This window comes from Vitis vinifera, chromosome 8, assembly GCF_030704535.1.
Source record: "Vitis vinifera cultivar Pinot Noir 40024 chromosome 8, ASM3070453v1".
Taxonomy (NCBI): domain Eukaryota; kingdom Viridiplantae; phylum Streptophyta; class Magnoliopsida; order Vitales; family Vitaceae; genus Vitis; species Vitis vinifera.
Genome location: NC_081812.1, coordinates 10935365 through 10958771, shown reverse-complemented (window position 1 = coordinate 10958771; position 23407 = coordinate 10935365). Strand labels below are relative to the sequence as shown.

The 23407-nt window shown below is 39.0% G+C and overlaps 3 protein-coding genes across 3 annotated transcripts; all 3 read left to right on the top strand.

Annotated features, from left to right (window-relative positions):
- Positions 1 to 81: 81 nt before the first annotated feature.
- LOC100263765 (uncharacterized) lies at positions 82 to 2419 on the top strand. Its single transcript, XM_002264903.5, has one exon. The coding sequence runs from the start codon at positions 581 to 583 to the stop codon at positions 2120 to 2122; it is 1542 nt and encodes a 513-aa protein (XP_002264939.1). The 5' UTR covers positions 82 to 580; the 3' UTR covers positions 2123 to 2419.
- A 2019-nt stretch (positions 2420 to 4438) lies between these two features.
- On the top strand, positions 4439 to 7482 carry LOC100256885 (probable protein phosphatase 2C 65). The gene is made up of 5 exons (XM_002264864.5): positions 4439 to 5159; positions 5711 to 6058; positions 6161 to 6278; positions 6378 to 6601; positions 6787 to 7482. Exons 1-5 carry the CDS (start codon positions 4962 to 4964, stop codon positions 7222 to 7224), a joined length of 1326 nt encoding a protein of 441 aa, XP_002264900.2. The 5' UTR covers positions 4439 to 4961; the 3' UTR covers positions 7225 to 7482.
- A 2783-nt stretch (positions 7483 to 10265) lies between these two features.
- Positions 10266 to 12943, top strand: LOC100853937 (cation/H(+) antiporter 15). The gene is made up of 3 exons (XM_003632549.4): positions 10266 to 10541; positions 10645 to 11655; positions 11750 to 12943. The coding sequence occupies exons 1-3, from the start codon at positions 10266 to 10268 to the stop codon at positions 12941 to 12943; spliced, it is 2481 nt and encodes an 826-aa protein (XP_003632597.1).
- Positions 12944 to 23407: the final 10464 nt, after the last annotated feature.

The following is a 23407-nucleotide window of genomic DNA, read 5'->3' as shown; positions in this document are numbered from 1 at the left end:
GATTTTTATTATATATTGGTTACGTGTGTTATTTTTATTTTTCTCCTTCCAACGTTTCAAAAATCAAATATAACAAAAACATTAATGTCTATCCGGACTCCGGAGTGGCAGCCTTGATATTTGGAGAGAAACGAGTGGCAAACAAAAGTAAAGATGCCACGGGCGTCCGCGTCGACTGGGGCTAAGCCACTTTGGGTAGAGGGAGGACGCGGTTGTTTTTGCTTTTATCATTCTTCGGCGTGGATGTCTCCTCTTCTCTGAAAGTAGTCTCTCCCCTAGAATCCAGCAAACCAAGTAAAAACTCTTAAGGAATCTGTGAGGAATGGCCACACAGCATTGCAAAGCTCCATGAGATCGCCTCTGTCCTTCTACAAATCTTACTCCTTTTCCACCATGTTTTTCCCTTTTGTCCCTTCCTTTTCTCTCTATTTTCCTCTCTGCAACTCTCCATCTTCCAGAACCTTAGTCGGCGCCAACCATACCTCTGCTCGATTCTGCTCTCGCTAGGGTTAGGATTAGGGTTACAGTTTGGGTTTGATACGTTTCTTTCAGTTTTTTAGGGGGTTATTCATTTGTAGCCATGGAGCCTTCTGCAGGGAAGCCCAGCTTTATGAGGAATATGATGGTGCGAGTGCTTTTGTTTGGTGTTCTGGTGGTTGGTGTTCGTTTTGCTTACGTTGTGACCATTCGAGGGGAGTCGTGCGATTTGGGTGACTTCTGCTTCTTCTCTTTGCCCGAAAGTTTTAACCTTCCTGGAGCCGGAAAAATTGGGGCCTCGGCCATTGTTGTCAAAGACGCCGCCCGATCTACTTTTGCGGCGCCAAGCCGCGTTGATCTCTGGACCAGCAAAGGCTGGCGCAAGGCGGTGCAGTTTTACTCGTCTGTGTTCCAAGATCTGATCGTCGATGGCTACCTCACGCCGAATTCGAAATCGCTGTGCGTAGAAACTTCAGCTGGGCAAGATGTGTTTGCATTGAGGGAGATCGGCGTTGTGGACGCTATCGGCACAGCGAAGAAGAAATCCCCACCATTGGTAGTGTCCGCTCTCCCCTCTCGCCAGCCGTTCGACGACGACACCTTCGACTTCGTGTTCTCCGGCGGCGGAGCGTTCGATAAGGTGATGCGACCGCTCGATTTCGCTTCCGAGATAGCGCGGACCCTTAAACCCGAAGGGTTTTTGGTGGTTCATACAAAGACTAAAGATGAGTATAGTTTCAATTCATTTGTTGATTTATTCAATTGCTGCAAAGTAGTGAAAACAAGGGAACTAGACGGCATGGATTCGTCGATGCCTTACATACGTGAGATTGTTTTGAAAAAAGAACCTGGAATTCTTAGCCATGGGACGCCGAAGTCTCATAGCAATTCTGTGAATAAGTGCTCTGTTCCGGGACATAAAAAAGAGTTGTTCCGGAAAGCTGAGCCATTGATTCCAGAGGAGCCATTGAAGCCATGGATTACTCTGAAAAGGAATATTAAGAACATAAAGTATCTTCCCTCAATGGCGGATATAAGCTTTAAGCAGAGGTATGTGTATATTGATGTTGGAGCAAGGAGTTACGGCTCCAGTATAGGGAGCTGGTTCAGGAAACAATACCCAAAGCAGAATAAGACCTTCGAAGTTTATGCAATTGAGGCTGATAAAACCTTTCATGACGAGTACAAGTTGAAGAAAAGGGTCACTCTTTTGCCCTATGCTGCATGGGTGAGGAATGAGACATTGTCCTTCGAGATTAATCAAGACCCGGGTCATAAGGACGTGGAAAAAGGCCGAGGAATGGGTCGGATTCAACCTGGGCAATCGTCCGCCAGTTCGGATGCAGTAGTGGATCAGATTGAGGGATTTGATTTTGCAAACTGGTTGAAGAACAGCGTGTCGGAGAGAGATTTTGTGGTGATGAAGATGGATGTGGAAGGGACAGAATTTGATTTGATTCCAAGGTTGTTTGAAACAGGTGCTATTTGTTTGATTGATGAGATATTTCTGGAATGCCACTATAACAGGTGGCAGAGATGCTGCCCAGGTGAGAGGAGTTCCAAGTATCAGAAAACGTATGACCAATGCTTGGATCTGTTCTCTAATCTCAGAAACAGTGGAGTTCTTGTTCATCAGTGGTGGTGACTGGTAACAACACTCCATACATGATCCTGTTCCATTTCTTGCTTTTGCTTTTCCCCTCGAGGAGGCCTGTTCCTGATTTTCACAGTGGAAAGTGGAAGCATTCTATTTGCCCTTTTTTTTTTTTTTCTTTTTTTTAATTTTAATAATTTAAATATTCACCAATTTCTTTTATTTGTAAGGTTAGTTAAAAAATTTCCATTTCTTTCAGCTTAAGTGCAAGTAGAGATGAGAAGGGTTTGAAAGAAGCTTTAGTCATGAATTATGTATCTGCTAAATAAAGGTTCAAGTTTGCATGCATTTTGAGTTTTTGAGTTAGATCTTAAATGATTTGTATGATATTTGCTTCGTTTTTCTTCTAAGGCGGCATGTGGGGCTAACAATTAAGTTTGGAGCTGATATGTTGGACTTGCATTGAAGGAAGTGATGGAGGACTGTATTTGGATGGGTATTGCTTACAATGGTGTGTATGTGTGGGGAAGGCAAAGGATAGGAGTTGACGAGGCTTGCTCTGTAGGTATCAACTTGGCCTTTGGGTTGTATTATTGCAGACCATTTGTATTTTATTTTCCAAACTCTTTCTTTTTAACTTCGAATAAACAAAGAGAATCCCGAGCCTATATAGACTTTGAACCCTAATGCTTCAATTTGCGGTCCTGGGTGCTGGGGGCTAAACCTTTTTGGACATTGTAAACCATTTCCAATTCATGGAGTGTTAAGGGGTTGGTAAGAGTGGGTGATGGAGTTGTATGGTCGTAAAAATTTTGGTTGGGCTCCATTTTCTGGTGCAATGGTACAACACTTCTTTTTCCTTCCCTTCTTATTTCTTTGTATGACTTTGCATCTTGGATTCCTTCCCTCTTTGGGAAGATATAAAAGTAGTAAGAAAAAATAATGCCGACCCAGGTAGGAATCGGATATAACAGGCAATCTAACGGTGGTTAGAAGTTAGAACTATCCATGGAATGAAAGGGAAAGAGGGAAGAAGAGAAGAAAAGGAGGTGAAGGATATCTGGATATGTGAAAGTAGCATTGGTGTCAGATTAAACTTGGGTCCTTAACAACCAAATTATTAGAGAGACGGAGAGTCGGAGACACAGACAGTTAGGCTTAGGCCCCATTTCTCATCATAAACTATGACCATGATTATAAAGCTTCAATATTCGAGAATCAGTCTACACTGGTATTAATATTATTATATCACAATGAGCTCTGTAACATGCCATGGACATCGCACGCGTTTCTTGGAGAACTTCCCTCTTCCCTCATCCATTTCTAAACCTACAACCTCTAATCATGTTGGTCCCTTTTTAAGTAAATAATCTAATTATACTTACCAAAGCTTAATATCTTTATCTTTCTCCATTGAAACCCTAATGTATCTTTTGTACATCACCTATGATTTGGGTTTTTCCTTAAAAGAGAAAAAAAGCTAATGGCCTTTTCCACCATTTCTGCAAAGACCTTTAGAAAAATTTGGACTAATTTTTATACCATAGCACATGGTGTTCATCATCCCTACAACACTTTGTTATATCTCAAATCATCATGTCTCGAGTTTTTCTTATCTCTTCCGACCCCGCCCTCATTTCCTCCCCTTGTATTCATCTGATGGTATATTAGTGGGTTTTGTCTTTGAAGTTTTTCATTCTCGAATTTATATTTTTGCCATTTTCATCTTCTCGCCCATTTTTAACTTCATCTTCATCTTCAAACAATGAATTTTGATGGTTGAACCACCATGCATTTGGTGGTTAATTAATGTTTGGATTTCTTCTAAATTAGCACTAGCTCTTTATTTGTAGATTAGTAGGCTTCGTTTTTCTCTGAGCCTGCATGTGATTTTTGGATTATAGTAGGTTTTCTATTGATTTATGTGCAGAATCGGTTGTAGTGTTGTTTTCTCCCATTGATTGGGGTTTCTTCTATTCCTCCTTGACAACAACTACCAACTAACCATTGATTAGTTCTTTCCTCCTAATTTGAATTTTTCATTCCTTATCTTCATCTAAATTCCTTCTTCTATTTTTTGGGATAAAGTTTGAGATGGACTTCCAAAATTTTGGATTATATTGAATTTGTTTATTTGATAAGAATTTTGAAGAAGAGGAAGAAGATTCAAATGGGTTTTCTCGAATTGAAAATTAAAGGCGATGGATTCAAATAAGATATTTGAGGAAAATCATCCTCAAGTCTCAATTTAGCCACTCACATTTGCCAATATAATCAGCTCAATTTTAACTTAATCATAAGCACCAATCACCATTTAAAATCTTGTTAAAACTAAGAATCGATTTTCATAAAGAAAGTAGATCATCTTTTTATTAAAAATATGAAACTGTTTATTAAATATATTATCATATAAAATGTGAATTTCCATTTTGCCTACGTTTTCTTCACCACAAGTTTCTTAAATTGATGATAACATGCGATTGTTACATGCACACGGGTTGAGAAATGAGAGATGATGAGCACGTCGTGGATTCCTAGTGGGGAACAAACACGTTGACCATCTCATGATAGGAACTAGGAGAATAACACGCCATATTTTATTGTTCTAGAGTTTAAATTTCAAACCTTATATTCATTGGATTCTTATACACCTCAAAGACATCAATCATCATTGGTTTGTCCTCTTAAACAAGGCCCTTTCCTAGCCTCTTTGTGTCACACACATCACCTTGAGTTCTTCACCATTGCAGCTTCCTCATTCGTCTGATTTCTGGGGAAAATCTCTCTCTCTTCTGTCCTGTTTGTTTTTCCGGAAAGTTATTGGGTTTTGATTGGATACATATAGGTGGGTTTTCCTTGGTTTTAGAGGAGCATTTTGTGGGTGGAAGAAATGGGAGCATGTAGCAGCAGGGAAAAGAAGTTTGAAGGAGTGGTGGGGGGAGAGGTTGATGACGTTGAAGATGCGGGTGATGTACGAGTTGAAGATGGAGGGTCTCGTGTTAGGTTGGGGGGAAATTCCATGTATACGTCAATGTTCACTCAAGGAGGAAGAAAAGGGATCAATCAAGATGCCATGACTGTTTGGGAGGTAACTGTCATTCCAGTTTGTTATCACTCAAACAACAAATTCCAGACCGATTTTCCTTTTTTTCTCCCTTTTTTGTTCAGGTATTCCTAATTTTGTTACAACATATTCATTTCTTCACTCTCGTTTTCTTCATCTGTTTTTATTCTAATGTCTGTCTAATCATTTGACTTTGTTTGCTAGCTGTTACTCATGGGATTACAGTCCTTTTCTTCTGTATGTGAACTGATGAGTTCTCAACATGTAAATGAATAAGCCACTGGAAGGCTTTGCTTTAATTTTTTTTTTTTTTTTTTTTATGTATTTTATAATCGATCTAGTCTCATGTTTTCTGTTAGATTTTGTTGGTTGATCTTTTCCCAGGTTCCTCACAATATCCATTTGATATTATGTGTACAATTTTCCCTCATTTTCACTTCACCACTCTATAAGGTTGTCTTTCTTCTGCCTAGGACAAAACCCTTAATCTGGTCCAGTCAAATTGGAAGCGAAGAGTGAATAGCCTTTATTTACATTTTAATGCATTGTACTGAAGTTCTAATTGCAATGTCCAGGACTTTTCAGGTGAGAAAGGCATGTTTTTCTGTGCTGTGCTGGATGGACATGGTCCCTCAGGGCACCATGTTGCAGGCCTTGTACGTGACATTTTACCCTCCAGGCTCTCCTCTGCATTTAAGCTATCATTACCTAATAGCTCCAAATGTGACTCTGATATTGTTCATGGCAACCATAAGGATGATAGCAAAGATAGCCATGAGAACAAAAATTTTGAGTACCCACTATTTCCTTTGTGGAAGGCCAGTTTGATTAAGTCCTTTGAAGAGATGGATGAAGAACTTGGCTCCAATTCCACTTTTGACAGCTTCTGCAGTGGCACAACAGCAGTGACTGTAATCAAACAGGTTATTATTTGGCCCTTGAGTTGCATTCAAGAACATATGTTAATTCATGTTGGAAGAGAATGATCTTTTGTGTTTTTTTTTTTTTTCTTTTTTATTATTTAGGAGGACCATTTGATAATTGCCAACTTGGGGGATTCTCGTGCGGTTCTTTGCACTAGAGGAAACAGAAACCAACTCGTTCCCGTCCAACTCACAGTAGACTTGAAACCAAATCTTCCAAGTGGGTGTCTCCTCTTTAAAGCTTTTTAAGGGTAGAAATTCACTCTAATCGTAACTCCATTCTTTGGTTTTTCTGTCTTGCAACTGATGTTATTCTCAGGTGAAGCTGAAAGAATTAAGAATTGCAAAGGCCGGGTATTTGCTTTACCTGATGAATCTGGGGTGTATAGACTATGGATGCCTGATCAAAATTCCCCTGGTCTCGCCATGACAAGGGCTTTTGGAGACTTCTGCTTGAAAGACTACGGCCTTATCTCTATTCCTGACGTTTCTTACAGAAAGCTAACAGACAAGGACGAGTTTGTGGTCCTAGCATCTGATGGGGTAAGAAAAAGGAAAGATCCTGTCAATGCAATAATCTTCAAACTCATGGTATCAGCAGCTAAACGAGTATGAAAAAAAAAAAAAAACGAAAATCATGATAATTTTGATACAACTTTTCAGTGAGATATATACGAAAACTAATGTGAAAGAGCCTGCTTTCCTAAAACAAAGATATTGGTTTGCAGGTATGGGATGTGTTATCAAACTCTGAGGTCACAAGGATAGTTGCTTCAGCTAAGAAGCGGTCCATGGCAGCTCAGCTGTTAGTAGACCGTGCAGTCCGAGAATGGAAGATTAAATATCCGGGCTGCAAGACTGATGATTGTGCAGTCATATGCTTGTTCCTAAAAACCCCACCTTTGTCAACCAAATCCACGTCCAAAAATGGTCGGGATGGTGTGAATAATCACCAGCAGCTTGCAGTGTCTCAACGTTCAGCAACAAGAAGAAGCCAGCAAGGCTGTGAATCTACAAAAGCAAACTCAAAGGAGGAGTATAGTGCTCTTCAAGGAGTCACTAGAGAGAATTCTCTACTCAGTCTTCCTCGGTTTTCCACTGTTCTGGGTAGGCGGAGATCAATCAACCAACCAAGTACGTTAAAGCTGTTTGAAGTGCATAATTAGTCTCGTCAAATCTTAACGGAACTCCAACAATGGGGTGGTCCTAGAGTGATGGGCATCTCTGTTGACTTGCCTAAAGAAAGAAGCTAAGATTGTAAAGAAAAAAAATAAAAAAATAAAAACAGGTAGGAGTAGTAGTAGATTCAGGAAAATAATCAGCAAGACCAGACGTTTCAAGCATGTACAAATGTTCATCAACTTCAATAATGGCCTGCACGGGATGTTAAGTGAGATGTGATGAGCCAAGCTCTTCTTTTATCATGTGGGTTTGGAGTTTTTTCTTTTCTCCCATGCACATTGCCTGATGTTAAACCTTTTCATCTTGTTATTCTGTCTAGTGGTTTTTAATTTCAACACTCTGATTTCAAAGTAGTATGTTCTAATTAAAAATTTTCACCCAATTGAACACGTCTAGATATTTTTTCACAGTAGCAGGATCACTATAACGGAGTCCATTGAGTTTGCCCGCATTATTAACCATCTAAGAATATTGGGTAAAAATTTATATTCAATTGAAGTATTTCTTGTGATCATAAAACTCAAAACCAATATAATAAGGAATAAGGAGTGTTGTGCTGCAAAATAATTTCTCTTATGTGTCACAGACTGATAGGCTGATTGCTCATGGAGGTGTGGCATCTTATGTCACACCCGGAAGTTTGAAACCATACCTCTGCCTCCAAATTAATTAATTTGCAGTTCATAATTCCAAAATTCAAACCATGAAGAGGTAGAATCTCAACACTTTTGCTCTCATTAATTTCCTTATATAACATTTTCACCAAAATTACTTTTCAGGCCTATAATTTGCACACCTTCGTCGTGATTATGCAAATTAAATTGTTTAAAAACAACTTTGGGATATATTTCAAAAAAAAATTAAGGTTTAATTTGCTGAAAAGCTATTCTTCAAAATATATTTTTAATTTAGAAAACACGATTGATAAACTTTTGACAAACAACAATTTTGTAAGTATATGTCATGAAAATAGACTATTTTTTAGAACAATATGAAGAACAATTTTAGATGTTTTAGTTGTTTTTTGTATAGCATCATGAACAATAATTGAAAATATGAAGAACGGTTTAAAAATTTTACATTATGCTTAAATAAGCAGTACTTTCATTAAGAACTAAGCCTAGAAAGCTTGTTTCATATTTGTCTTTGTAAAAAAGATCATAACCTCAAGATTTTTCCTCCTTTTATTTCTGTTATGCCCACACCATCTAATTCAATTTCATGCATTTGTTTCTAACCACATGGCTGGCTTGCGCAATGTGACAGCACTAAGAACACAACCTCTAATAATATTACAGAAGTTTGTGATTCCTACTTTGATATTTTTTCTCACAGAATGTAAGAATTATTTTGTCCACCTGCAGAATGGAATTGCCTTAGGCCACTCATTTCTGGGACAGTAAAAAATTCCAAAGCAAGATTTTCTCACAAAGGGGTGCCCTGGTGCTTCATGTACTTCACTTGGTCGGTTTCTTTGTTTTTGCTTTCCTGACCGGAGTGCAGACCAGCTTGGGTTTGACTGCAAAATCTGAAACACTAGCATTCGTTATAGCCTTCACATCTTTCTTCCTCCCAATGTTAATAACCTCAACGATGGCTTTCCTCCTAAGGGCTACTGTTAAAATGGACATTTACCTTAGCAGTTCCCTCCCTATTCTTGCAACCCTTGAAGCCTCTGGGAGTTCCTTGCTTGTTATTTCTAGCATCCTCATAGACCTTAAAGCTCATTAACACAGAACTCGGCCGCCTTGCTCTCTCTTGTGCAGTTGATTAGGGAAGATACTTTCAGCATTTTGGTCATCATGGCAATGCTGCACTCAGCTGCTGTTACAGCATTAGTGAGAGTCCCCTATATCCTTAAAGAAAATGTATAGTTTATAAAAGAAGTGCAATCCAGCATTATAAACTTTATGCTGAAGCTCGAATTCTGGCTCGTATTCATCAAAAGCAGAAAACTTCCCTGCCATGATCAAATTCCTACAAGCCTCTAATCCCACCAGAGAAAGCTCCGTAGCAGTCTAATGTTTTAAACCTGGTAGAGCTTGTTGGGCGTGCCTTCCCCTTTGCTTATCATCACCCAAAAATTCAACAAAGGCCCTTCAACTAAAGCAACCAGAATTAATGATCACATCATCAATGCTTTCCTTCTTTACGAACTCCTGCCAAAGCCTTAAAATAAAGTCAGTGAACAGAACCATTCTTGAGAAAGCTTCAGGCTCAGTGGAGATCCTTATTCCTTACATCCATCCGGCTCTATATTTGCATTGGATTACCAGCTGTTACTCCATGTGTGTGGTCTTCTATGGAGGACCCGATGATCGAGAGGCATTAGCATTAGGTGATGCACATGATCTTGTCACATTGCCATCTACAAGGCTACGAAGATGGGTTTGTGAGAAATTCGAACAAAGATTTTTTTTTTCCTTTTCAGAATATAATCATTCCTAATTTTCCCATACACATGCTCTGCAAAACCACGGATCGGAAAACTTATTACTTGTTACTTCAATATTGCATTGGGACTTTTATTTTGCTGTACATCTTTGAGTGGACTTTGATTTAAAGGATAGGGTTTTGCTATGTGTTTTTCATTCTAAGAAACACATTAAATTGCACTCCTAAATTGCTGTGTTTGGACCCGTTTGACACAATTTTAGGCAGTTCTTTAATTGTGTTAAAGAGCTTGCAGTATATAAGCCACAGCTATATAAAACAGAGGAGTTGAGGCAGAACCAATTCTTTTTGAGGTGGGAGGCCACATGTCCGCCAGTTGATCATTATCAGCGGGTCAAACTCTGGCAAGAACGTTGCAGGAAAAAAACAACAATTTGACCATCCGCGCATTTCTCTCATCCATAGCAACAAAAATGAAGTTGAACGAATTGACCATACCCCAGAAAAAACTCTTTCACAATTGAAAGAAAAAGAGAGAGAGAGAATTATTGAGCCACATTCATACTCTGTTTCTATTCCCGAACCTCTAATTTCTCAATTTTCATGATTGCCTGCTGCCCGAGTTGCAGATATGGCAGAGGCTCAACTCGTTGCTGGAGTGGAGCTGTTGACAACGCCCAACAATGGAAGCTACGCTTACAGATTTGGCATGAAGCCCAAGAATGTTACAGCGATTTGCATTCCCCAGCCACACACAAACGCTGGAGGCCTATATCTTTATCGTAACCCTTTACGCGCTACCACCCCCCTCTATTTGTTTCAGCTTGCATTTGCTTCTCTCCTCACTAGTGGATGCAACTTCATTCTCAAGCCTTTCAGTCAAGTCACCATTGTTGGGCAGATCATGGTAATCAAGCTCCTCCTTCCTTTTGTATATCCTCTCTTATAGGGTTATAGCCATGAGGCTCTCATTTTGCCTTCATGTTGTTTACCTCATATTTTGGAAACAGGGTGGAATTATTGGAGGCCCCTCATTTATAGGGCGCATTGATGCTTTTGCAGATATGGTGTTTCCAATTAGTATAATACACCTGTTGGAGACACTGTCATCTTTCGGAATCATGTTCTACCTGTTCCTTCTGGGAGTGAAGATGGACTATGGCATGATCAGAAGTTCAGGGAGTAAAGCATGGCTAATAGGTTTCTCGACCTATCTTTTCCCAATATTACTCACAGTACCCGTCTCCTTGATCCTGAAGAGATACATTAAGATGGACCATGAACTTGAAACATCCGTACAATGTCTCTCACTTCTAGTGTCTTCTACCACGTTCCATAGCGTTGCTTGCTTCTTAGAGGATCTCAAACTCCTCAATTCCGAGCTTGGCCGCTTGGCAATGTCCTCCTCCATGATCAGTGGCGGCTTGAGCTATACCACACTGATTTTTGCTTTTACTGCACGGCAGTCCCAATTAAATGGCGATGGTTTTGGAGTATGGTTATGTATTATTATGAGTGGAATCGCTCAGATTATCTTCACCAGAGTGGCCATCAAGCCCATACTGATTTGGATGATCAAGCAGACCCCAGAAGGTCAACCCGTCAAAGAATTTCACCACTGCATCATCTTCCTGCTAGTACTGGGAAGTTCATTGATTAGCGAGATCACGGGAATGCACGGTTTCTTCGGGCCTATGGTGTTGGGGTTGGAAGTACCGGAAGGATCCCCGTTAGCATTTACCTTGGTGGACAGACTGGATTTCTTCTTTTCTTTCGTGATGTTGCCTATCTACTTCATTGTGTGTGGTGGGAGAACAAACTTGACCCGAGTGACTCCTCACACTTGTCTTGTAGTTGAGCTCATGTCCCTGCTTGGTTTCTTGTCTAAGTTTATTGGAACCATCCTGCCTTGTGTCTTCCTCTGCGACATGTTTCTCAGAGACGCAATCACCCTCAGCCTCATACTTAACAGTATAGGAATTCTTGACATTCACTTTTACACCAGCGCGAATCAACTCAAGGTATGAATTAATTACAAATTTTGCTTAGTTCTGATTCAAATTGATTCATCTTTTCGGTAACAGAATGTATGTTTTTTTGGTGTTTTGAGTGCAGTTTATTGATAACCAATGCTTCAGTGTTCTGAATACAACAGCGATGTTCATTACAGGAATTGTGTCGCATCTCGTTAGTACCCTCTACGACCCTTCAACAAGATATATGGCAGACAAAAGACGTACCATACAGCACTCCTCACGCAAACTTAAGCTCCGGTTATTGGTCTGCGTACACCAGGAAGAGCAAGTCCCTAACATCATTAACCTGCTTGAAATGTCAAACCCCACTAGAGAGAGTCCAATTGCTGTTTATCTTCTCCATCTCATTGAGCTTGTGGGCCGTGCAACCCCGTTGCTTGTTGCTCACCAACCCTTCAAGCACTTTGATCATCGTCCCACCCCAATTATCAATGCCTTCAGAATGTATGAAAGAAACAACCTTTCCATCGTCACATTGCAGCCCTTCACTTCTATTGCGCCCTATGCAACCATGCATAACGACATTTGCACACTGGCTCTTGATAAGAGGGCTTCCCTTATCATCCTCCCTTTCCACAGGCAATGGAACACTGATCACACCAAGGATATATCCAAGTTTCGGAGTGTTAATCTCAGGGTCCTAGACAAAGCCCCTTGCTCTGTTGGGATCATTATCGATCGTGGGGCTTGGCGCGTCACCAAGTCTGTGCTAGGAAGCTGGTCTCTTTTCCGGGTTGGCGTGTTCTTCATAGGCGGAGCCGATGATCGTGAGGCAGTGGCATATGCAATGCGCATGTCTGAACATCCCAATGTTACTGTAACACTAGTGAGGTTCTTACCCTTACAGATGACCATTAATGATCATGATCCAAATGAGAGGAGAATGGATAATGACATGATCAACGAGTTTAAAGTATCAAAGGTAGGAAGTGAAAAGGCTCTGTACAAGGAGGAGATGGTGGTGGACAGTGTGTGTACATGCAGTGGAATTCGATCAATGGAGAACTCTTTTGATCTAATACTAGTTGGCAGACGCCATGAAGAGAATTCCCCCATGGTGTATGGACTAAATGACTGGATGGACTACCCGGAATTGGGATTTCTGGGGGACATACTAGCATCAGAGGATTTCACTGGGAAGGTATCAACATTGGTGATTCAACAGCATAGTTGGGCAGCCGGAGAAGAAAGCTCAAGACATTCAGAGGATAGTCCTAGCCGCCAAGACTCGTTTCTACCTCAGGTGTCCCCCAACGGTCTTAAAGGCTATTGACAGCATTTGCTCTTAGGCAGGTCTTTGGGTTCAAATCAAAATGGAGAGTTTCATTCATAATGTATAATCTGAAACTGAAAGGAAACAGTCGCCTGGATTGAACATTTCATCAACTCATTTTTAGCAACTTCATATTTGTAATCAACGTATATATTTTAATGTGATCCTTGGATGTAATTTTAGAATTTTATAAGCATTTAGGTCCGGGTGTAACTTGTACATATTCTCTCAATTATACGAAATGGAGACAGCTTCAATTTCACCCAACCATATTTTCATGGTTTCAGAGCACCACTTGCTCGATCTAAGCAAGCATTTATCCTATCCTAAGGCCCTTCCACTGCCTCACACTCTCCCCTCCTTGCTCCATAATTCTTTTTGGAAAGACTACTTGCTCTCTCCATTGAAAACACCATACCAACACTACTCAACAACCTCGAAAAAAGTTTCTCTCAAGTCAGTATCTTCCTCCTCTATCACTTCAACTCATGTATTTGTGTACATAAATGCTATTAGAGTACAGTTTTTTAAGGTTATGGATCAGTAAAGCATTATAAGAGGGCAGAGTGAACCCATAAAGAAAGCTTCTCAAAGGACTATGGATTCAAAGGTGAACAAATTCTATGCTCTATCATTCAAAGATTCAAAAAAGAAAAAAAACAGAAAAAAGGGAGGGGGTCAACCAAGGTGAAATGCCCAATCAAGACGACATGCCCAATTAAGGCGAAATGTCCAACAAAGATGAAATATCCGACAAAAAATTTGTGAAAGATTGTAATCTTTAAACAAAGTTGACAAGCTCATCTAAGGCCATAGAGCCTACTCAAAAGTCGGATTCTAAAAGAAAAAATCAAAGGATGGTTGTGTGCACCCTAAAATACCTTATATATGATCACAACTTCCACTGAAGAACAAAAATTTGAATGTACTGTACATTCCTTAAAGTCATATAATCCATCTTGAGAAGAACGTTTATCATAAGTTTTGAAAAACTTAATAGATCCTAAAAATAAAATAAAATAAAATATAAGAGTTGATTCATCCTTAAAATATTAGCCAAGTGGATATATCTTGGGAAGAGGGGAAGAGGTACTCAGGAACATGAAGAAGTCAAATTTGGGTCTAGAGAAGGTCGATTGGATGATCTAGGTGGCACCACCTTGTATGCACTAAGCAGCTAAAAATTAGAAATGCCATACTTCCACCAATGTGCCAACTACTAACATATTAAGGAATATTATTGTAGTGATACATTCCTAAGTAAGTGTAAATGAGATTCCACTAATGGTGGATCAAGGATTGTGAGTCTTAGAAATAGGCGTAATTAAAAATTGTAGTACACACACATATATACTCTGTGAATAAATTAATAAATAAATAAATAAACAAGAAAAAAGTATTCAAGTAACTGTTAAAAATCTGGAGAAAGGAACTAAAACTTTCAGAAAATATTAGAGTACTGAGTTGGAGAAAGACACACACACTATTTCACCAAAGAGAATGCCTATTTATAGGCTTACAACCAAACTAAAAATGCTAAAAACTCTCAGCTGCTATGACTACTTCTACTAACAGAAAAACTGAAAAACAGAGATAGCAAAACAGAGACTAAGTCTAACTAAGACATTTTCAAAGGCAAACTCTCATGAAATTCTAACACTCCTCCTTGAGATTTGCCTTGGACATACCAAGCTTCAACCTTAGGAACTCCAGCCTTGATTTAGGAAGTCCTTTAGTCATTATGTCAGCAAGTTGCTCATCAGTTGAGCAATAATGCAGCTTAACAAGTGAATTCTTTTCAGCTTCCCTTATGGAGTGGAATTTTACATTTATGTGCTTGGTTCTGCCATGATGGACAGGATTTTGAGCAATGGAAATGGCTGACTTATTGTCACAGTAAAGCTCAGTTGGTGAGCTTTGTTCCCAGCCTAAATCAGCAAGCAATTTTCTCAACCATATTGCTTGATTTGCAGCAGCTGCTAAGGAGATATACTCAGCTTCTGTAGTTGATTGTGCCACTACTTCTTGCTTTCTTGAATTCCAGCATATGACACCTGAACCGATTGTAAATGCATAACCTGAAGTGCTCTTCATATCATCAACACTTCCTGCCCAATCACTATCAGCATAACCATCTAGCTTAACTCCTCCTGTCTTTAAATACCAAATGCCAAGATTTGTTGTACCTTTAACATACTTTAGCACCCTCTTTGCAACTCCCATGTGAACATTGCTAGGTGAACTCATGAACCTTGAAAGCAAACTAGCTGGAAACATCAAGTCAGGTCTGGTTACTGTCAAGTATAGTAGGCTGCCCACCAAGCTTCTATATGCAGAGGGTTCCTCAAGTTTCTCACCATCATTCTTTGAAATTTTCTCATTTTGTGCCAGCGGAGTTGCTACTTCTTTGCATGATTCTAGCTTGAATTTCTTGAGAATATCCATAGCATATTTTCTTTGTGAAATGAAGATACCCCAGCTGCATTGGTATATTTCCATTCCAAGGAAGTAGTTCATGGTGCCAAGGTCAGACATCTCAAATACATCTTGCATTTCCATTTTGAAATCAGCTAGCAATTTTACATTGCTTCCGGTCACTAGCATGTCATCAACATAAAGTGATACTACCAGTTGCAAACCATCATCATTTTGTTTCAAATACAAAGTAGCTTCATTTTCACTCCTCCTAAATCCAAGTTGGATCAGATGAGAATCAATTCTGCTATACCAGGCCCTTGGTGCTTGCTTCAAACCATAGAGAGCCTTATGTAGCTTGTACACTTTGTGTTCATGGCCAATAACCTCAAAGCCTTCTGGTTGTTGAACATAAATTTCTTCAAGAAGTATACCATTTAGAAAAGCTGACTTGACATCTAAATGGTACACTTTCCATCCCATTTGACCAGCAAGTGCAAGTAGTAGCCTTATAGTGTCATGTCTGGCTACTGGTGCAAATGTATCACCATAGTCCACTCCAGCAACTTGAGCAAAACCCTTCACAACCAATCTAGCCTTGTGCCTGAAGATTGAACCATCTGAATTAAATTTAGTTCTGAAAACCCACTTTACACCAATTGCATTCTTAGCTTCAGGTAGTTCTGTCAACTTCCAGGTTCCATTTCTTTCAATAGCATCAATTTCAGCTTTCATGGCCTCAATCCATTCTAGAAATCTTGCAGCTTCCGTGTAACATGTAGGCTCAGCATGTACAAGATTGCACCTCTCGTACACATCAGATAATGGCCTCATCTTAAGCACTGGTGTGTCTGAAGTTGCTTCAACATCAAGTGGACCTTCAATGATTGTACTTTCTATTGCTGGTTCAAGAATAGATGGAGTGGTTTGATCACATTTATGAACTTTCTTCAAGTCCCAATTCCAATAGGAGTTTTCATCAAAGTGCACATCTCTACTTATCACGATTTTCATTCTACTCAAGCTATAAATTCTGTAACCTTTTGATTCTGCTGCATAACCAACAAAGACACCTTTCTCAGCTCTTTCATCAAGCTTCCCTCTCTTGACAGATGGCACATGAAGATAACAAAATGAGCCAAAAACTTTCAGGTGCTTGACAGAAGGTTTTACACCAGACCATGCCTCTATTGGTGTTTTGCTTTGAACAGACTTAGTTGGTAGTCTGTTAAGCAAATACACTGAGGTGTTGACTGCTTCAGCCCATAGAAGCTTTGGTAGCTTCTTCTCGAATAGCATGCACCTTGCCATCTCCATCACGGTTCTGTTCTTCCTCTCAGAGACTCCATTCTGCTGTGGTGAGTATGGAGCTGTTAGCTGGTGTACAATTCCAGCTTCTTGACAAAAGACTCTAAATTCTTTTGAGGTATACTCACCTCCATTATCAGTTCTGAGCACCTTAACGTTCTGGCCACTTTGAGTTTCAACCATTTTCTTGAAGCTTTTGAACATAGAGAGCACTTGTGACTTGGTTTTTAGAAAATAAACCCAAGTCATTCTGCTGAAATCATCAATAAATAGTGCAAAATACACATTGTTGCTCAATGAGGTTGTGCTCATTGGTCCACAAATATCTGAATGGATTAATTCCAGCTTGTGAGTAGCTCTCTTGGACATATTTTGAGGGAATGGTTGTCGTTGTTGCTTCCCTAGCTCACAACTTTCACAAGTTTGAGCATTAACTGAGATTTCAGGCATGTCTTCAACCATACCAGCTTCTTGCATGAACCTCAGTGACTTCAAGTTGAAATGACCATATCTTTTGTGCCAAACAACACTCTCATCAATCTTGGCACTAAAGACATGACCTTCAACTAAATCAAGCTTCAAATAAAAACTATTTCCATTCATTTTAATTTTTGCTATCTCTGTTCCGTGTACATCAGAGATAAAACAAAAATTTTCTTTGAAAGAGACTGCATATCCATTTCTTAGCATTTGTGCAACACTAAGAAGATTCTGATCTAAATCTGGAATATAAAGAACATTAGTGACAATTTTTGTACCTCTCTTGGTGCTGATAGCAATTGTCCCTTTTCCTTTGGCTTGCACAACTTCACCATTTCCCAACTTGACCTTTGGTTGAACTGATCTATCAATGGAGGTAAATATTGACAGATGTTTGGTCATGTGACTTGTGCAGCCACTGTCAATGAGCCAAGTATTCAGTTCATGAGAACTGAGTGCTTGTGATGCCATAAATAAATGCTCATCATCATTTTTGTCTTCTTCAGTCACACTTGCATGTTGTTCTGGTTGCTGTTGTGATTGTTTTTTTTTGGCTCTGCAATACTTCTCACTGTGGCCAAGTTTATTGCAGAAGTTACAATTAAAGAGAGGTTTACCTTTGTGCCAACAATCTTTCTCAGCATGGTTGGTTCTTTTGCAATGAGAGCAAGGCGGAAATTTTCCTTTTCTTGAAGACCCTTCAGCTTTCCCTCTGCTGTTCTTGAAGAACTTCTTTCCTTGCAAGTTTCTAGAATTCTTTCCCTTGTGATTTGCTTGAAAAGCACCTTCAGTAGCTTCATCACCTCTCATTAAGACCCTTTGCTCCTGTGCATGAAGCTTGCTGGTTAACTCTACAATTGTGAGAGTTTGCAAGTCACAAGACTCCTCAATTGCAGAAATCTTGGCTTCAAACTTTTGAGGCACTGAAACCATGATCTTTTCTACCACCTTTTGATCCGTAAATGCCTCACCAAGAAGCCGCATTTGGTTTACAACATCCATTAACCTGCCAGAATAATCTTTGACAGATTCATCGTCTTTCATCTTCATCAACTCAAACTCTCTCTTCAATGTGAGGAGTCTAACATTTTTGACTCTTTCACTGCCCTCAAATTCACCTTGGAGCTTGTCCCATACCTGTTTAGGTGTTTCCAAGTTCATGATTTTGGTGAAGATGTGGTCTGCAAGTCCTGAATGTAGGCAAGTGATGGCTTTGTCTTTCTTGAGTTTTTCTTCCTCATATGCTTTCATCTGAGCAACTGTAGGATTTGCTCCCAATGGTGGTGGATCAGCTTCTGACATCACAACATTCCACAAACCTTGAGACCTTAAGTAAAACCTCATCTTGACAGCCCAAATGTGATAGTGTTCACCATTAAACACTGGAATTACAGAGGAAATATTGCTAGAAGGAGTCATGTTTGCACCACAGTTGCCTGAAAAAATAGATCACTCAACCTCACTAGTATTTGCACTCAACCTCACTGTGTTTAGTACTCAAAACACTCAAAAACTTTGCCTCACAGCCCGTAGGAATTTTGCTCTGATACCACTGTTAAAAATCTGGAGAAAGGAACTAAAACTTTCAGAAAATATTAGAGTACTGAGTTGGAGAAAGACACACACACTATTTCACCAAAGAGAATGCCTATTTATAGGCTTACAACCAAACTAAAAATGCTAAAAACTCTCAGCTGCTATGACTACTTCTACTAACAGAAAAACTGAAAAACAGAGATAGCAAAACAGAGACTAAGTCTAACTAAGACATTTTCAAAGGCAAACTCTCATGAAATTCTAACAGTAACCCCCTTATCTTTTACATGGTATCAGAGCAACACCATAGTGCTGATTACTTGACTTTTTCAAACTCCAGCATTCCTACAAACACCATGGCAAGTGAAGTTCAAACACCATTAGAAAATCTCATTCCACATATTCAAACACTAGTAGCAACAACAATTATGGTATGGATCCATCAAACCCATACTTAATTTGTTCATCATTGACCCGATCACATGCTCATTCCAACCAAATTGAATGGTGCCAACTATCCATCATGGAGTAAATCCATGATTCATGCTCTCATGGTCAAGAACAAAATTGGCTTTGTAAATGGATCCATTCAGCCACCTTAAAAAATAGAACAAACAAAATAGAATCAAAGAAAAACATGATTTTATCATAGCTCACTCATGGAACCCGATCTAGCCAAAGTGGTCATTCATGCTAAGACAACTCATCAAGTGTGGGAAGATTTTATAGACCAATTCTCACAAGAGAATGCACTAATAATCTATCAAATCCAAAAATCCTTGGTTTCTTTCTCACAAGGCAGTATGACAATCTCAACCTATTTCATAGAACTTAAAGGTGTTTGGGACGAATTAGAGATGTATCGACCTCTTCCCACCTACAACCAAATGAAAGCACATCATGAACAAAGAAAGGGAGATCGGATGATGCAATTTCTCATGGCCCTCAATGACACTTACAACATTATTCGTACCAATATTCTTATGATGCCACCATTGTCTAATGTATGTCAAGCATATTCTCTCATCGTTGAAGACGAAACACAATGAAAAATAACATCAAAATCAACTAAGAAGTTTTCCATTGCCATTATAATTCAAAATTGACCAAACAACTTCTCGAATAATTCCTAAGGCAAACACTATGAGCATTATAATAAAGGAGGTCATACAATTGAAATTTGTAAGACTAAAATTCCTTTGCAAATATTGTAACAAAAAAGGTCATATTAAAGAAAGGCATGGGTTTAAAAATGTCACATGGGTTTCCGATAGTATAGGAACTTAAGGTAATCAATAGAGTCAACCACAACAGCAACAACACAAGTGTTGAGAAAGTGCACATAACATATGCCCTGCTACTAATGCAATATATTCTTCCCAATCTACACATGGGACCAATCCGTAAAACGTCAGTATACCCACCCAATTCTCTAACCTGATGGACTTTCTACATGGGTTTTCCATATACCAACTTCAACAACTTACTCGTGCAACTTCCATGATGACTCTAAACCAAGCTTCCAATTATAGCAATGCTTATGTAAATGCTACGAGTCTGTCCATTTTTTTCATTGCCTTAATTAATTTAGAATTCACCAAACCTTAGATTTTTAATGACGGAGCCACTAACTGCATCACTTCTTATTCCACACTTTTCACTCAAACAAAATCCTCACCAATTCCCACTATTAATTTACCTATTGGGTCTTCTGTCTCAATCACTTCAATTGACACCATACTGTTCAATTCAAATATCATCTTAGAAATGTTTTGTATGTTCCATTTTTTTGCTTCAATTTGATGTATGTGAGTTAAGTTACCATTGCTATAAACCATTGTGCCATTTTGTTTCCTACTTTCTGTATTTTGTAGGACTTGCCTACAAGGAAGATGATTAGCTTGGGTAAACAACAAGGTGGCCTTTATTACATGTCTTCGTTGCAAAGGACACCTATCGCCCATCAAATTTTTTACCCTTCAAATTTGTGGCATATGCATCTTTACCATCCATCACCATTTTGTCTTAAATTAGTTTCTCCATTATTGCATCCCAATAATATCTTTTATGATAATAATTGTTCAACTTATCCTATGGCTAAAAAAACTAGACTTCAGTTTCCTTCAAGTTCCATATCAACTCATGCTCCATTGGATTTTTGTTACATTGTGATACTTGGGGTCTACACAAAGTTTCCACACATTTAAGGGCACGTTTTTTTCTCACAATTGTGGATGATTTTACAAGATGCTCATAGATATTTCTTATGCAATATAAGTATAAAACAAAAAAAAAAAAAAAATCTTTTATTGATTTTGATTGTACTCAATTGCATGCCTACGTTTAGAGTGGACAATGGTTTGAATTCCTATCCATAAGAAATTTCTTTCGCTTTCATGGCATCAAATATCAACGAAATTGTGTTTACACTCTACAACAAAATAAAGTTATCGAATGGAAGCATTGCCATATTCTTACTATAGCGCATGCATTACTTTTCCAATCCCATTTACCCCTTACTTTTTAGGGTGAATGTATATCAACTGTTGTCTACCTTATTAATCGATTACCATGACCATTGTCATCAACTGGATCACCTTTTGAGTTGTTATAGAACCGCCCAACATCACTTGATCACTTGAAAGTTTTTAAATGTCTATGTTATGCAACTTTTGTTCATCCTACTCATAATTTTGACCCTTATGCCACACATTGCATCTTTGTTGGATACCCCACTGGTAAAAAAAGTTATACATTTTATGACTTGGAAACTAAGAAATTTTTCATCAATCATGATGTTAAATTTTGTGAGACCATTTTTTATTTTTTCTATTTCAACTCCACCAACTCCTAATTTTGTGTTGTTCCATTTTCCCCCTAACATTCCTAATAGTTGGGCTTTTTTGGAACCCTTCACCAATATTCCATCTTCACAACCCCAACAACAAGAGTTGTTGAACACATGAGCCCACTTCACCAATACACACACATGTTGTATTTGAAATCTCAACCCCACCTAACCGACCCCCACTTTGTCTTTTGCACCTTCACCTTAATGTCATAGGATGCTTCCAATGACCCTCCCCATGGGCTTATATAGGAGGAGGGAAGCTTCTGGAGCCATCTACACTAAGCCATTGGTGGGAAGAGTGTGGAAGGTTCTAGAAATGTCTAGAGATGTCCACACATCTCTACACTATGGTGGAAGGCATGAGAGGAGTCCAAGGCTTTCTAGAAGATTCTAAAGATCTCTTGCATATTCTTGTACATAAGGTTGTACATAGATTAGTGTAGGGAGTTCTAGAATATTCTTGATTTGTAAGGAACCCTCCAAGGTTCCAGAGAGTTCCATTAGTGCCTATAAATAGGTGAGGGTCTCATTTGGCCAAGGCACCACCCAAATCACTTCCTAACCAAACAAGTGAGCTTCTAAGCACTTGTAAAGGTTTCCTTGAGTTAATGAAAGCTTCCATTCTTTCAAGAGTTGCCTACCAAGCTTCTTAAGCTTTTGAGTCGCGAGTGTCTTAGCCGAGCGAGCTAAGCATTGGGGAGCAAGGCTGACTTAACAAGATCAAACGTCTTGGCTTGTCTAAGTGTCGCACGAGCTTAGTGAACAACTAAGTCCGTGACATTAAGCTAACCTCATGGTACCTACTTCTTACACTTGCGACCCTTTTACTCCTCCCATTCCAACCATGTGATAGTCCCTTCATCCTAAACAATCTTTAACATGACATTAAGACTATGTAGTATCTACTCACACCAATCACTCTATCTTGACACCAAGTTTTGCGTCAAGTACTTCTTATCCTGTTTCTCATTTTCTTCCTACTCTCATATCTCTTTTGCCCATTATGCTTTTCTAACTAACATTACATGTCACACCGAACCTAACTCTTATGATCAAGCTATCCTTGATTCACAATGGTGACAAGCCATGAATGTAGAATTAGAGGCATTGTAACAAAATAACACATGGTGTTTGGTTCTCATGCCCAATGGTTGTAAACCAATCAACTGTAAATGGGTCTACAAAATAAAATATAGGTCTAATGACACCATTAAGCGCTATAAGGCTTATCTTATTGCTAAGGGATACACTCAATTTGAGGGCATTGATTTTCTTGAAACTTTCTCTCCTACAACCAAATTCACTACACTATTGTCTTCTTACTATTGCTACTACTCAACATTGATTCATCCTCCAATTAGACGTCTAGAATGTTTTTCCTCATGGTGATTGGCATGAAGTAGTTTACATGGAGCCTCCACTCGATCTTTGCTAACAAAGGGAGAACATTGCATGTCAACTCAACAAGTCCCTCTATGGACTCAAACAAGCATCTAGAAATTGGTTCTCCATTTTTTAAGAAACCATCTAGAAAGTTGGTTATCAACAATCTTTGCTAATTATTCTTTTTTCATCAAGGCTCAAGGTACTTTATTTACTACACTCCTTATTTATGTTGACGACATACTTCTCACAAGAAATGATCTTCAAGAAATGGAACATCTCAAAAAAAAAAAATTCCCAAATGCTTCTATATCAAAGATCTCAGAGATTTGAAATATTTTTTAGGCATTGAATTCTCCTGCTTGAAGAAAGGTATTTTCATATCTAAAAGAAAATATGCACTAGACATTTTACAAGATTCAGGACTTCTAGGTACACACCTAGACAAATTTCCAATAGAACAACATTTGAAGCTCACTCCCACAAATGGA

Bases quoted from the DNA above. Each gene is read 5' to 3' on its own strand.
- LOC100853937 (XM_003632549.4), top strand. From the start codon at position 10,266: ATGGCAGAGGCTCAACTCGTTGCTGGAGTGGAGCTGTTGACAACGCCC. The intron at 10,542-10,644 runs GTAATCAAGCTC...TTTTGGAAACAG, and splicing joins CCATTGTTGGGCAGATCATG to GGTGGAATTATTGGAGGCCC. The intron at 11,656-11,749 runs GTATGAATTAAT...TTTTGAGTGCAG, and splicing joins CCAGCGCGAATCAACTCAAG to TTTATTGATAACCAATGCTT.
- LOC100256885 (XM_002264864.5), top strand. From the start codon at position 4,962: ATGGGAGCATGTAGCAGCAGGGAAAAGAAGTTTGAAGGAGTGGTGGGG. The intron at 5,160-5,710 runs GTAACTGTCATT...TGCAATGTCCAG, and splicing joins ATGCCATGACTGTTTGGGAG to GACTTTTCAGGTGAGAAAGG. The intron at 6,279-6,377 runs GTGGGTGTCTCC...TGTTATTCTCAG, and splicing joins CTTGAAACCAAATCTTCCAA to GTGAAGCTGAAAGAATTAAG.
- LOC100263765 (XM_002264903.5), top strand. From the start codon at position 581: ATGGAGCCTTCTGCAGGGAAGCCCAGCTTTATGAGGAATATGATGGTG.